General features: G+C 38.8%; 1 protein-coding gene across 1 annotated transcript in view; it reads right to left on the reverse strand.

The window, feature by feature from the left end:
* FAF1 (Fas associated factor 1) overlaps positions 1 to 16743 on the reverse strand; it is a 152625-nt gene that overhangs the window by 4639 nt on the left and 131243 nt on the right. The window contains exons 16-18 of the mRNA XM_058843358.1: positions 12982 to 13062; positions 12599 to 12676; positions 9433 to 9648 (exon numbers count right to left, since the gene is read on the reverse strand). Coding sequence (XP_058699341.1) covers positions 9433 to 9648; positions 12599 to 12676; positions 12982 to 13062 — 375 coding nt within the window. The remainder of the gene's footprint in view (positions 1 to 9432; positions 9649 to 12598; positions 12677 to 12981; positions 13063 to 16743) is intronic.

The raw sequence follows: 16743 nt of genomic DNA on the forward strand, positions 1-16743 counted from the left end.
GGGACTCAGTGTCCAGAAGCTGGGAGTGTAACACAAGTGACAGCAGCATTACTGACATTCAAGTTCACAGAACCCTGTACAACACCATGCAGGTGCACTCAGGGCTTTCCCAAAGCCCTGAACACAGAGAGTGCCCCAGGAGATTTTATCTTCAGGCAAATGACTTTCTGTGCAAACCTTAACACTGCCCTCCCTTCAGCAACATCACCAGAGGTGCTACAGGACTTTATTTCTGCCAGTGTTAGATCTCACCATTGAGCTGCTTTCACTGAAATAGGTTTAAAGCTGATAAACCAATCTTTTATTCTAACTATGGATTCAGTTTTATGGGACCTTAGGTTTTGGTGCACTGCAGCTATGGCTTTGTGTTTTAAAAGAGCTTTCTTACACAACCAATGTCAGTTTGGTGCCATGAGGTTATCATTTAAATAAGTATTTGTCTAAGTTAATTCTGTGATTATTCCAACTAAGCACTAGCTAGTTGAAGTACTTCTGTGGCACTTAGAAGTTCAATTTATTTATGACTCTGCCAGGCACAAGGTAGTGATGTTAACTCTTATACTCCTGTAAGAATGTGGTAGCTGCTTACACTTCATTCTGAGTAAATTAATTGGGTTTTCAGATAACCCAAAAATGAAAACTCATGCTAGTTTAAACAACATTTTAACACATTTTTATAGCAAAGTCTTTTTCCTTCTAGAATAACATCTGGGTTATTTCTGTCCTCACCTTTGCTGACCTATCTGTTCTATTACACACATCCTGAGCAGCTGTACTTTTACCACTTACAAGGTGTGGTTCCTTACCCTCCCAAACTCTGCGGGGAAAAGATAAATACAAAAAAAATGGCTTAATGCCCAGGAAGGTAATTTAAAAATAAAGAATCAAATACACAATTATTATGACACTTACACAAGCTGTAAATATCACACCCTTCACCTTTCTCTCCACCCTAGGACAAGGATCTGATTCCCAAGTAGCACAGCCTCTATACCACTTACACACGCATGAATACATTTAATGAATCTAACGGACAAAGGGTTCTTTTACTCTCTTTCCTAATCCTCCTAAAGTATAAATGCAATAGAAATTACTTAAAGGCACACCTGGTAAAGTACCAGATCTGTTTAAAAAACTATATTTTCAGAGTGACACACAAACAAATACAGTGAATCCTTTCTACCTATTGAAATATCTCTGGGTTACACAGATAATACACTCAACTTGAGCAACAAACAAAAGTAGAGTTACTTTATAGAAATATATGCAATTAGATTTGGCTTAGTTGAATAAACTTGGAGATAATTTACATCTGAATTGAAGAAAGCCGTCACAAACAAGGAAAAATATGTCATAGTAAAAGACTTGTAGCCTCGATCCAAATACAAAGCTTTAATCCAATACATCACACCGACTGTCTTATTTCTCTGAAGGGGTTTTCTCAAAACATATTTTAGATTAAGCATATTTAAAAATACATTTACAAAGCAAAGCAGCAGCTGTTGATAAAAGAGACAATTGTGATGCTGTACTTTGAGCATGCTTCCCCTTTTTCCCTTGGAAAGCCATGCAGTGCTCCGAGATGCAGCCGACCTTGACACAGAGTCTAAGTTTTCATTGCCTTAATATAATTTATACTAAAAAAAAAAGCTGCATAGATTTTAATCAGTGAAGGCTGACTAGCCTCTCTTGCACTACTTGACTTACTTGACAGTAAATTAAGACAGCAACTGTGTTCTCTCCTGTTTCCTAAAACATGTAATGACAGGGTGGTGCAAATAACAAGGATAAGCCCAAACTCAGTGTTGCTACATTTGTATAGTGGACTATCTGGTGCTTTTTAAAAGTTCTAAATGAAAATCTGATTTTTCAGCTGGAATAAATGCCTTGTATTTGCAAAAAACCAGCTTAGCCCCCCCCCCCCCCCAATGAATATTTTTTTTGTCAAAACTAAATAAAGCCCCAATGTTAATGATGCTTTTAAAAATACTCAAATCCTATCGCTTTTTAACAGTGAGTAATGAAAGAGTTACATAAGCTGTAGTTTATCTACTTTCCAACAAAAGGCCTTAGGAAGGCCTGTACACACCTGGGTAGCTCTGAGGCAGTTCTGTGACTCTTCTTAACCAAGGACCAGAAATTTGGTTAATGATCAGTACTTGCCCAAAATACAGCCAAAATACATCCAGTTACCAACATCACTGAACATTTGTTATATATTTCTTTCCAAGAACTAATCTCACTTTAAAAAAATCACTACAAAAAGGCTGCATTTCCCTTTAGCCTTTCAAACAGCTCATTTGCAATGACAACCAATCCACTCTTTCATTTTGGCAGAAGCGCAAACACAAAAGTATTTCAATTAAGAAAAGCCTCTCTGAATAATGTGACTTTTATTGTTGTGGTGTTAATGGTGTTGAAGTATTGCACAAATTTCCTTGAGAGCAAGAAGATGGAGTTGGAGTCAGTCAGAGGAGTCACATGCAGGTCCTGACCTGGACATCAATGGTCCCACAGTGGCAACAACTCCAGGGCTGCAGGACTTCAGGCTCTGGGGAAGAGTGAGGTGGTGTAAAGCTCTCCTCTGCTTTCCTCCCTTCCTCCTTTCTGGTTTGAAATCCTTGATTTATTTAGGAATTATTTCTGCAGTTTCTCAGAAAAGGAGAAGCTGACAGAAAACCCTGGACCTTGTCTTCTCCTGACAAAGGACCTGCAGGAAGAGGAGCTCCATCACCTTCTCCCTCACGCTATTTACCTTCATTTTTCTTGTTGAGCAGAGCAAGTTTAAGTACTGGCATTTACAGATGAGAGCATTTGTTAAGCATCCTTTCTGCTGTGCCAGGGACCAAAACAGTGCATTACTTGTGGGCACTGCTGCCTGTGTGCTTATAGTGAACTAACAATTAACCATGTATTTAATTATTTTTAAATGTGCTAGCTACACAGGAGAAAGATGACATCCCCAGGAATACTACAGCTTTCACCCTGAAGATTGATGAAGAGCTGAAAGGCAGCAAACAGCCATATCCTCTGGAAGTCTGAAAACATATAAATACATTTAGTGCTCAAAATGAACTGTAAGAACTTTGCTTTGCATACATCCCAGAGGGGAATGGATGGGAACACAGTCGCTCACAGAAGAATGAGCCAGGACTGGATTCATGTGCACTTAATTATAATTGCATGAAAAAACAATCCAAAAGGATTTTTATCACCAGTTCAAAGGATTAAGATGTTCAGATATCACAATGATATCTACAGTATAACATTGTGATTGGTAGATAGGTAAATGGAATAAAGAGAGTGCCTAGGACTGCTTTGGTGATTTAGTCTGATGCATTACTTATGCAATTACCAAAACAGCAGGAGATCATTAAATTTTCTGGTAACCAGACACAGCAGTCTTAGTATCATACTAGTACAAAGGCTCTCTATTGGTATTTTATCATTTCATTTTCTTCCTACATGGGTCAAAAAAAGCCCACAAAATGAATATCGAACATGAAATCTGGAGAAAAAGTAGAAAATATCTTAGTCCCAGTTTATGCTGGATAATGTTATATGCGAGAGCAAAGCTACAGCTTAACTAAGGCATCTTCCTGCGAACAATAACGCAGGAATTTCCCCTGAAATAAATGTTTTGTAAAATGGGGCAGTGCTGAATAAAAGAGCACTTTGGGTGCAAGGGATGTGCACTGAAGGGCTGTTGGGTGGAATATATTAATCCCATGGTTGGCATTAGTCACTGGGCTAACTAATGAGGATGATTCATGGAGAGCTTGCGCTCTGCATTGAGCATTCAGCGCTGGGTGAATGCTTGCTTACTCTAGTGAGCCCCAAGTAAAAGAGCTCATCTGAAATGCACACCTATTTCCTGAAACTGGTTAAACATTCCCTGTATTCAAACTGAGTTGCTGTGAGAGATCAGAAACTATATTGATCTACAGAATGCAATTCTACTTCTTTTCTTACATCTGTGAGATGAGATCTCCTTTCAGTGACTTGATACATGAAGGGCTTTAATCCTTCACTTTGGATAAGTTACTTATGTAAAGACACTGGGTCTGAAAAAAACATATCAAGTCTGTCTTTCTTGGAAAAAAAACATAGTGAAAAATCCTTCTGTAATATTTACAGAATTTTTTACTGCCTATATGGAAATTATATTTCCACAAAAGTAAACATCATGTTTCAAGAAGCAAAATATACTCCATGTTCTCTCAGGTGCTGTCACTGACTTCACCAGAGCAAGAACGTTGCCTACTCCCTCTTTTAGGTGCTGGCCAAAAGACTGTGATCCTGTTCTTTGTGAGCAACAAACTGGTTAAAAGCAGGAAAATCTGGTAGCCACAAATGTTTCAGTGTCCTTTCCTCTTGCACTCGAGGTTAATCTTTCCAATCCCTCCACTGTTACAAGTGGTCAGGAAGAACGGTCAGAAACCAGGCTTCAAAAGAGGCATGGGAATATGCCAGTCTGGAATGGCCAATTTGCTTAGGCAACTTCTCAGTGTCTTAACTAAACCAAACCTAACTGCTTGAATAAATAAAATACCAACAGATCTTGACAGGAGAGGAAAGACAAGGGCAGGTAGTATTGACTTAAGGAAAGCTGTAAATGATAGGAGGAGGGATATCTCCTCTTTGTAGGTGGCTGTGGCCTTATGTAAACTAGATCAGAGTAAGCACGACACCACTGACCAGAAAAAATTAAATTATGTGAATTAAGAGAGATGACTACGACTTTGTGTACTGGGAAAGATAAATATCAGTAACTGAAATTACTGGAAAAATAACAGGTATCACATGTAATTCTCAAAATTTTTGGAACTTACCAGAAAAAATATTTCATTCATTTGAAATCTTCCTCTGCTATAAAATTATTCAGAGATATTCAAGGTACTTTCCTGATTTACATGAAATTACTAAAAACACTATAGGGTATAGCTGTGACACTGCATAAATCCTTTATCCCAATACCATCTTTCTTCCATTTTCCTATCAAGATCATGATTAGGGGGAAAAATGTTAAAAGTCAGAGATGGTCCTGGACATGTCAGTCTTTCATGAACTCATATTTAGAGTTTAAACACAACATAATGAGTTTAAAAGTAAGTTATCTGAAGGCAGCAGTTTGCAGGGGTGAAATTCAGAATTATCCTTACAAAGAACAGCTGACAGAACTCATATACAAAACTGTCAAACTACCAGGCATAACAATATAAGGACCATGCTCCAACATCACCTGAGAACATCAGAGGGTAACTCCCTGCTCAGAGGACTCCATACCAAGTGCTGCAGCTAAACTTACTATCCTGTGGCATTATTTTCACCACTGTGAGCATCAAAGAGGATTAATCCTGCCAAAGCACAGGAATGAACAATCACATTTGGGTTTGGTGGAATATCTTACTCTATATTCCCATATACTCCTAAAACTATGAATTTCCTGGCCTTAAATTTACTGAAATCCTGATCATTTTTGATTTAAATTGACATGCAATTTGAGTTAAATTTATTTTCTGCCCTTTCAAGGGAGATTTTTTGTTTCTGTTTATTTAAACTGCTGTTGAAATTGGTTAATTAAAAGGATTTAAAAAATCTTAATACTCTAAACAGAGCAAACTGGTTCTGAATTATTAAGCAACATTTTAGATGCATTTAAATAACCTTAAGTGACTTAACTGCCACCTGATCCTAAGCTGTGGCTCAGAAAATAAAATGTGAAATACTGTAGAAGTCTTGGCTTACCAAGGCTTCCAGATACAGTAAATAAAGAGCTTAAGTCTCTAATACCATGTCTGCAGAAGGCATACTCTCAAATTCATAACTAATGCTCCACCTCAAGAAGAAATCAGCAGCAGAAATTATAGCTTACAATTTTTATTTTTCATGAGAAATTAATAAATTCATTCTTTCAAATACAGCTTTTAGAAGGAGGAACCATGCCTGGCTCTCGCTTTCTGAGAGACACCATAAAGCATTCACAACCATATTAACCCTGGTAGGGTGGCTGAATCCCAGTTTGGGTAAATTTCTGCACATTCCTCTTAGAGTTTCAGCTAGAGCTGGTCCACTTCAGCTTCTTGCCTAAGTGGGGTAAAATGCCCACCCTGTAAGATGTTAATGGTTTTAGGAAGACTTGTGCACATCACCAGCACTGAAGTAAGTGAGGAACTGGTTATCTGGAGGTCTCCAAAGCACTGGGAGAAGAAGGATTTGCAGCTGAGAGGTCAAGAGGACAACTAAAGTCAGGGTTTGGGAAAGCTTCTAAGAGAAAGGGACTTAAATACTGAACTAGGAGTAGACTAAGCATGTGAATATACATAGAGTAAGCTCTTTTTGTTATAGTAAAATGTGATTTCTGGAAGAAAGGGAACTAGAACTCTGAAATCAGCACACCATTTAACAGCACACACATTTGCTCCCATGGAGCCTTTGCAGGTGTATTTAAGAATGATGCCAAGAAATACAATACAGCTTTTCACTCCCAAAGATGTGCTTGCCAACGTTTCCAGAGTCTGAGGCACGAGCTCCCCGCTGCCCCAAGCCCACATTTGTGACTCACACTGGTGGTACAAGATGTGGTGCTGAGGTACTGAGAGAGGAGCTGCTTAATATCTAATTTCAGCACGGGAAGAAAGAACAACACAGCGAGAGACAAAGACCCAATAACAAGTCACTGCATGTGCTTAACTGCTTTGGAATGTCACTGCTGCTTTAAAATCTACAAGTAGTGTCTGGAAAAGGTTAATCTGTGTATTTACTCATGTGTAGAAGTTTGTATTTACAGGAGGGTTATGATACCAACTTTAAGTTAGCTAAGGATATCTGTGTAAGCAACTGGAACACAGGACTGAGAACTAATGAATTTTTATTTATGAAAGATGTAAAAATACTTCAGCAACACTGTATCAGGACTGATGGCTTTGAACAGCAGGTAAAAATGCTCTAACAAGTTTATCACATGAAAATGTTGATCTGGATGAAGATAATCCCCTTGTTTTGATAAGACAGAAACACTTTTGGGAGTGTGTATGTTATTGTAAAGCAGATTAGGATAGAAAAAACCTCACAACCTAACTTTAGAAGACATGTTTTCATCTTACTGCAGCAAAACTCCAGCAAAGTAATTCTGATACGTTCAAATATATTTTTTTCAAAAATGTTATGTGTAGTTGAAATACAGACATTTTAAATGCTCTTGTTTTCTGGAGCACAAGCATCCCAAGTGCTCTGTCCTTGGAGCACAGATTCCTATTCATATTTGTAACATCCCATACAGCAGAAGGGTCTTGATAACTCACAGTGTATTTTTAAGAGACTACAGACCACAAAACCCAAGGTAATGAATATATATTTTGACTGTACTTCTTCCAAGCCATTCAACAATGCCTTATTTTTTTTCATTTTTTTTTTAATCTGTCTGTGGAATTGCATGCTTCCAACTTTCCAAACCTGGGGAACGTGACAGATGTCATTTACAGTTCTCAGTGGTTAGCAAACCCCTGGGGAATATTTTTTGTCTGTCTTAGCTCTGGTGGTCACAATGGCAACGGGATTCATACATGGCTGAGTCAATCAGCATGAATCATTTATGTGACTCCTCATACATGGCATTATTAGGTTGGAATCATAGAAAAAAGATGACAGGGTCTTTGCTTCCCACACAACAGACCAACAGCTCTAGACACTGCCATTAAATTCTCCTTTCTTTGCCTCAGCCTTTTCTCCCTGCCAGTTTCATGGATATACTGGTAATACCAGCCTGTTCTAATTTAGTGGTATTGTTTTTTTTCTACTCCTTTTAAAACTTGTTCTTATGTGATTCACCTGATAAATTTTTGAGATTTTTACAGACTACTAACATTTGTAATAATGAAGATGTGAATAAGTATAGAAACAGCCAGTGTAAAGTGAAAAACAAATGTAAAAAGTTAAGAGTAATATACTTGCAGGGTTTTTATATTAAATATGTATTACATCAGAAATAATTTACAGGTGGGGAGGCATGACTTGCAAAATATTTCAAATGCATAAACCTGTTGTTTAGATTGTAAAACACTGTTTTTCTTCTGTCAAGTACACTGAACCATCAGTAATCCTGGGAACACAGGTGACTTCTAGTCTTTGATTCCACTGGAAATGATACTGCATGCTTAAGGAGCAAAGTCAATTAGTGATTAATGTGATTCCTTAAATGCTGCTTTTCAGTCTGACTGATTAGGATTCCCAACACAGGACAAGGTGGAAGAAGAGCTGCAAGCACTGCAATCCTGTTCACAGTTTGCCAAAAATGGGTCAGAAAGCACATTCACTCACAAGGTTGTATGCTTGCTAAGGATGAGCTGCTTCTCCTTTGGAGTACTTACAAATAAGATGATAAAGCAAGAGATTATCTGTTACAAACTACTGTAAACATGTCAATCAGAGCCTCATTCCTAGTGAACTTCCTCCAGGGGCAGTGATGGGAAACAAAATGGAAAAGCAACCAAAATTACTGAACTTCTTTGGTGAAAAATGGCCCAACCAGTCACCTGGAGATGCCTCCAGCAAACAAGACCCCAGCTGGTCCAGAGCTGCCCCACTCCTCTGCAATGCTCAGGCAGTATGGCCAAAGAGCTGCTGAACTTCACCCACCACTGCTTGGCTCTGTCCTCACATCTCTGCAGTGCCCATTCCCTTCACCTTTTTTCAACCCCTGCACAGTTGGAGCCACTGACTTTCACCCTTGCTGTAGCAATGCCTAAATAAATAATGAAAGCTAATTTGTGCAGAAAACACGGAGGTGGATTTTCAAAGAAATTCAGGAGCCAGCACAAAAATTATCTGTTGATTGATCAACAGAATTTAATTGGCTATTGTAAGCAGTGAGCAGTATTGATTCTGAAAATCAGCCACAGCAGGTTCATCATACAATTTCAAGGTAGGAGATGTAATTATCTACTGGTATTATGTAACAGATGGATCAAATATTTATTAGGATGCACTTAATAGTTCATGACTGAGTACTACCTGATGCTGAGCCTTGTTCATAACATAAATTTACATCCAAATGGCAAAACCAGAAAGATCAGAAGTACCAGCCCATAATGGACCTAAACCATGAACTACCAGCAGTGTTGATGGAGCTTCCCTTGAAAAAAGGATGTGAGCAAAGCTGGCTCAGCATATTCAAGTTTTCATTGAAAATGGTCCACAACTTTTTCTGAAATGTAGAATTTTTCACAATGTTACTGGAGGCAAGTTTCACAGCTCTGTATGTGACAGCACTGGTCAGCCAGCAGCTTAGAGCTTAGAGCCTGGCTTAGAGCTTGGCAGCACCTGAACATACCCAGGCACACCTTTTACCTTCTATGCCATAACACTCCAGCCCATCTAACCCACAGGAGCAAGAAGCAGAGGTATTTATTGCTGAAAAGTATATTTACTCACATCTCTCCTCGGAAAGGTGCCCAGCAGCTTGTACTCCTCCCAAGGATATCCCTTGGAAGCTACAAAATCAAAGACAACCTGCAGCTTGCTGCTGGCCAGGAAACGCCGCTCAAAGAATTCTCCGCTGGGCATTCGGATGCGGAGTTTGCTGACGGACTCAGTGCTCTCCTCCTTCGGTTCAGGGGGCAAAGACTGCTCCAGAGAGAGCCTGATAGCCTGGGGAAGCAAAAACAACCATTTCAGGTTGCAATGCCAGCAACAGAAGAAAAGGGAAGAAAGCTTTTCTTTTTATTTCTTCTAGAACTTCAAGATGTGTCGCAGTGCTCCGGAGCCTTTATATCTCAATGACAAAATAATTTTTATTCACTCCTTAATAACAGCCCACCAGACAACTAATTAAAATAAATCCTTCTTTATAACACATATTATTAGGTCTACAGTTAATGCACGATGGGATACGTAATTTAATCATTTGGCAGAAAGCCTTGGAAAAAAATTGAATGAGAGAATAATTGTCAAGTGGCCAATTGCTTCCTTAAAGAGTATAAATTAAAAGGCAGTAAAAGTATTTCTTTAAAAGCACTTGTCAAATTGTCTTCCTCTTGCAATGGTAATTGACCATTTGCAGTAGACTGGACCATTAATGGCAGTTCAGAGTGAAAAGAAATATATGCAAGAAATTTACTATAAATAAACTGAAACACTGTTAAAAGATGCAATTAAAAATGCCACGAATGTCCATTAGATACACAGAGTACATATAAAAGTAGGAATAATTAAAGAAGAAAACTCAGAGAACAGAAACAGGAGCTTGAAGATTTAAAGTTAGTAGTAGTAGTAGAAGTAGTAGAAGTAGTAGTAGTAGTAGTAGTAGTAGTATTTGCAAGAAGATGGTTCCAAATACAGATGAACGCATTTTCTGCAACAATTTGCATGAAATCAACCCTCAAATTGCAATGCCACTACATGACAGTCATATGTGCATGACTGTGCTCCTGCTAACATTGCTGATGTCAAGATTTTAAGGGCAGGACCCAGGTCTGTATTCTCTGTCCTCTGTCTCTGGGAGCTGCTACAGCACCAATCCTTTGATTATATATATATATTTTTTTTTATGTAAAATGAATGGCTAACATTACACTGCTGAATGAGGTGGGCTTGATTTTCAAGGGCATTTTTGGTACTCACAGGCAGCATCGGCACCTGTCAAAAATTTGCTCATACTCAGAAGCAGCTCTGTTACAATATCACCTCACTTAAGGTAGCACTTAAAGAGAAGGTAAATGAATGGAAGGAGCAGCACAAACACACTACCTGCCCCAAACTGTGCCTAAAAGACAATTTTTCAAACTGAAGAGACAGTCAGGCAGGGATTTACCCATTTTCAAGGAACTTTCAGTATACACAGTTGCTATTTGTGCCTTTGAAAACCCCCACCAAGGTAATTTAGTAACAGAAACTGATGGAGGGTGATTATATTGCAGGGAGAGGACTGGGAAGAAGCAAGATTACAAAGGCTTTTAAATAGTCTACTTCTTACACACACACCTCTGAGCAAATTATATCTCAGTATAAATATTTATACATAGAACTTGAGTTCATTTTTGCTCATCTACTATGAGATTATATTTTAAATAGATTCTATTTTAATTTTCTCCCTCTCCATTCTCAACCACCTGCTTACTGTCTTGCTGTTTTGACATTTCCCCACACAGTATAACAACAGATGCTACATTATTTACTGAACCCAATCAATTATATTATAGAAAAATAAACAACAGTAGCTCATTAGAGCTCCTTCCTTTGTGCAAAGAGTGCATTGCTCGCCAAAGTAACCACTCTCCTGTGCTTCAACATAAAATGGCAATTTACAATGGATATTCTGTACCAGCAAACCAAGTCAGAAAACAATGACATGATGAATCACATTAAAAACTCTTGGACCCGAACAAGCAATTTCAGTTTGTTGATAAAAAGATGTTCAGTATGTGAAGAGCTCAACAGTCAGATTTTAAAATACAAACTGAACATAAAGCCACTTCTGTAAGTAAACACTGTTGCAAAACAATTCAGTCCAAGTAATCTGTATACTTGAAAATGGGGAGTGTTAGTAAACATTATTGTTAAAATCCCTTTTGTTCTACTAAGCAAACAGATCCTATTATTCTCATTACTGCACTCTGCATTAAAACAGGGAAGCCCAGGTATATTTTGATAACATGGGCCAGTCTTGCAGCCTTTGCATAAGGAAACCATTTCCAAAAGGCCAAGGTATCAGAAAAGGTTCAGGAGCAGATATAATGAGTCAGAAATAATTACTGTTTCTATGCATGCAAAATAACTTAGAAAAGAAAAATGTATTTCCTGCTTTAGCCTGAGTGTCAGCTGACTGTGAGGCTGCTCCTGCTACAGTGGATTCATGTTCAGCTGCTATTAACCTCACAGAATTGCCATCTCACAACTTGTCCAGATCCTGAAAAAGGCTGTAGGAGCCATCTCTGAGAGGCACTGGGATCCTCAGACTTTACAAAATTGAGAGAATATACAAAATAGCAGTTTGAGGAACAGTACTCTTCACAGCGCAGAGGTTCTGTTTTCTTACAGAGGTCTAGACACATAAAGTGCTTGTTAAAACACAATTTTCATTCTAAGGAAGATCCTGTAGAAGACTATTCAGAAATTTTTTAAAGTACTGTAAATCCAATTGTCAAGATTCTGGATTTTATTTTCTTAATTTTTTAATAAGTGGATTGTCTCCCAAATTACATCAGATCAGAATTGCAGGCAGGCTTTGTGCTACTTCCTGGAAAAAATGAAAGGGCTCCGTGTTTTTAAAAGGAGTGGCTGCATAAAACAGGTTGGAGCCACCCAAAGATTCCAGCATTTATTGAGCTCATTTCACAGATCTCCTGTGAGCAGGTCCATCTAATATCTTGGCTATATTTGAGACCCTGATGATAAAAGAGAAAATCTATTAAACAGTGGATGAAAATGATTTAGCTGTATTTTGTTTCACAGATACATAGTAAGAAATCAATAATAGTAAGGAAACTTGATCACATAAAAAGTGTGCTTTGAATTGAAGTTGCAGTGTGTGTTGAGTGAAAGTTTCAGTGCTCATAAGCTTCATGAATTCAAAGTTATCAGAAAAGGTAAAACATCCCACCTCACGTTCTTCCTCCTGTTCTTTTCGGATTTGTTCCAAGCGAAACTGCTCTGCCATTTCTCTCTCTTGTGCTTCCCTCTAACAAACACAAAGGGCAAGCCCACATAAATACGTCATAAATACAAATGGAAAAAATTTCTCAATGTTTCCATAAAAATTAATATAAGAGATAGGATATTATTCAATGAAGCCAAGATGGGCTTAGCTAAAAGATGTAGTCAAATCTAGTCCCAGTGACTTTATCTGGTGCCACTTTACAACACTGAGGATTTTAGGGTCTCATGTTCAGAGCACAGCTGAAGACAGGCCAGTCCTCTGCACCACAGAGTATTCCCAAACTCCAAAGGGTTCCCATCCCATGGGGTCTCTCCCCCAGCACACACCTTGGCTCTGTCAGCCTCCAGCGAGATGCGGTACGCTTCGTCCTGCTCTCTTTTTACATTTTCTCTGGCTTCACGTTCATCCTAAAGGGGGAAAAAAGAAAAAGAAGAGAAAAAAAAGAAAAAAATCAAACAGTGGACCAGTATGATAAACATCTTTATGTTTACCAGCACTCTTTAATCCCAATTCAACATCACCCAACTACCTCTAGGAGAAACACGTTCAGAGATGTCTCAAGGGTGACGGTGGCTTTAGAAATTCTGACTACCTGAAGCTTTGATTCAGTTGCCTGGTAAGGGAATGGTGTGTCCAAACCCTGGTCTGAGGGTCGGATGAGGCACCCAGGCTCTGCACTGAGGGCCATGACAGGCACAGAGACCTGGGGAGGAGCAGCCGCCAGGGGAGGGGTCACTGCAGGGGGGTACAGGCTGGAGCTGGGGGGGGATTTCCCTCCTGCACCCAACAGCTTGGATGGTTTTGTAACGGGGAAGTGAGGTTTAGATGCTGAGGCTGGATTTTCATTGGCTCTCTACTCAGACTGACAGTGGGTAATGGTTGGTCCTGGCAGAGAAAACCCAATCCCAGGTCCTTCCTGGGTCACAAACCCCTCAGCAGGGTCCAGCCAGGGTCACGACTATCAAACATCATCCAGAAGCCTCAGTTCACAGTGCTGAATATTAGACAAAGATGAGAAAGCAGCAGGTCCTGCTCTGAAGTATCTCAAATGGACAGATGCAGGCAAGCATGGAACAGGAGGTTACCATGCCAGCAAAAAGTATCTTATTAACAGTCACAGCACAAAAAAAAAAAAGGTTTACTAAAAACACACAAATGACCGAGGCATCATCCACACAGTGGAGGATCAAAGAGTGGATATCCCCAAAAGCTGGAGTAACTGCACTGGGGTGATGTCAAATAAAGCAAAGTGTACACTCAATAGCTTCATACTCTGCCTCTGAAGCAGAGATAGTGGCTGCTCCCCTGTGCTTACTCATCTTACATCTCTAATCCCCCCAGAGCCCTGCAGAGGCTGCACTGGTCCCTACAAAAATCGATGGGATTTAGCTGTGAGACTGCTGGTGGGCTCAGCAGGGTCTCCCCTGCAGCTAGCAGTAACACAGCATTTGCACTGGGGCAATCTGTCCCCTGTGTTTCACAGAAATTAAAGTCTACTACCTACTGCTTCTTGAAGAATTATGTCATCTTCCCATCCAGCTGCAACATTTATTCCACATAAAAGAATCGTTTTGCTAAGTGATCAATTTTCTCCTCAAAATATCATTGTTTGGCAAAAACTCAATACTGAAAGGGAGGAGCTCATGCTATAATTATCACAACACGTTCCTCAAAAAACCTCGAACATCTCAGTGGCTAAATCTCTAAAGCAGAATGCAAACACAGGAGGAAAAGACAAACTGCAGGGAAAACTATACAGCTTCCACCTGGAAAGCAGCAAAATCTTTTCAGAGGAAATTCTTCTTCCTTACACTAACAGAACCCAAAGTTATTCTACAATGAGTGTGTCCTGAATTTCATTCCAAGATTTAGAAACCATCACTTTATTCAGCAGAGCCAAAACACGAGTAGAAGTAATTCTTGCAAAATGCAAAAAAGGACAATAACCACCAAATAACCTTTCCCCTTCCTGCCCACTCTGGACATTGATAAGTTTGAGGTACTCTGCTCATAGAACTTGAACATGATAGCAAAAACTACCCTACATGAATATTCCATTTTTGAGATGAGGGGGCATTGAAATAATTAAATAAAATAATAATATTAATTAATAAATAAAATCTCCCATTTTTGTGTTTTCCAAATATGAGGAAAGCTTGTTGAACACACAGAGGTTTTCCCAATTCTTCTTATAGGTGGAATATAACAGTAAAGAAAAAAATTTTGTGCTATTTATACTGAGACTTTCCAGAAACATACTGAAAATTTATCTCAGAATAGTGAGAACCCAAATAACCTTTCCAAATCAGCTCACTAAAGGAAGATGACTTCAGATTATCTGCCAGAGGACAATTTAAAAATATTTAGAATTACTTCAGAGAGAACCTGTTCAACTTTCATGTTTTTTGACTCCATGTATCACACCTAACTCCACACACTGAATTTCAAAGGTCACACAAGTCCAGTAATGCCCAAAAGAACTCTGAAAGATTAGATATAACTATTGCAACTACAGGCTCTTCTCCATCAAAGATTGCAAGAAATTAAGATAGAGTTACTGTGGTTTATCAAAAAATAAAATAAAAAAAAAAATACTGATGCTATAGATTCTACAACTAAAACTGAAACATGAATTCCAGGCATCAAAAAAAGTTAAAATTCTTTCTTCCCTATTCATTGCAGTTATCATCATTCTAGAAGTGGATTATGAAAAAGATGTCAGGAATGTGAAGAATTACCACGCATGACTGCCTGGTCCTCATAGAAATATGTGAGCCAGATCTAAAAGTAAATGACCGTGCCACTGAGCCCTACACCTCATTGAAATAACTCTGTTCTTACTGCAGCAGACCTTAAAAACAAGCCTGGAATCCAGAGCTCTTTGGGTAAGCAGCAGATGTAATCCCATGAAATGTCTCTTTGTACCTGCTTCTGTGTTAATACCTCTGTTTGCTAATACTGCTCACACTTAACAGGAACCAACTCCTCCACAGATTTTACGGCTAAATTGTGGTATTGTTCGGTTCACAGTTACACCCTGGACAAATTTTAAACATTAGGTGAAGCAGTTCTCCCTTTTGTAATGCAGTTTCTTATTTTAGTCATCTCTTCCTCTAGAGAAGAATGAGGATGCCTCAAGTTCACCAGAAAGCAACAGAAGAAAACTCACAACAGTGACAAGAGAAGCAGAAGAAAATATTTTGCAGAGAATCTTCAACTGCACTAACAAAGAGCATGTCAAGAATAGTCATGCACTAATAGTTAATACCAAAAAATTCAGAAGTGTTATCCATCTATAAAATTTGAGGCAGCTGACAACTTTCCTGTTAGACCCTACATAAATTGCAGTCAGTATTGACTGAACATCACTAAATGTATCTCCACAGTGCTTTTGCAATGGAGGCAGAACTGGCACATTCCTTATTCAAGGAATCAAAGTAGAAACAGACATGGCTTATCCTGGGTCACCTAAAAAGCCTTCATCAGAAACAGGGGTTACACAGCATTTGTGAATTCCACAGCAGTGACTGAAGGCTGGTGTGAATGTAAACCACCCACATCCCAAGGGATTGGGGCTTGAGACAAGGGGACACTTTGCTCTCCTTTTCACCTAAGAAAGGGGAGAAGTCACAGCTTTCTGCTCTCCCATTTTGATAATGAGACAATGAGAGGACATACATACAATGGAAGGTTGGAAATTTTTTTAGAATTGCTTTTATTCACAGAATGTATTCCTCAGCTATGACTTTTCTTTGCTATTCTGCTTCTTAGAGATGCAGTCAACCCAAAAATATCAAACACTTATGAGACAGCTACAACTGACCAGAGAAAACCTTCTCCTGAGCAATATCCAGTACATCAAGACTTAGAAAAACTGGCAGATTAGATTAAGAAGAAATTTTGGGTAACTCTCTCACAATTATTTCCTAAACAATTTGTTGAAGTTAATCCTGAAATACCCAGTTGTAGGCATTTTTAGATGCAGGAAAATGGACAAAGAGGTGTTCTTGACTGAATTTAGGACAGCAGACTCAACAAGTTAAAAATATTTGGCTTTTTGAACAGGATATTTTGCTGGAAAAATCAGC

This window comes from Poecile atricapillus, chromosome 7, assembly GCF_030490865.1.
Source record: "Poecile atricapillus isolate bPoeAtr1 chromosome 7, bPoeAtr1.hap1, whole genome shotgun sequence".
Lineage (NCBI taxonomy): Eukaryota > Metazoa > Chordata > Aves > Passeriformes > Paridae > Poecile > Poecile atricapillus.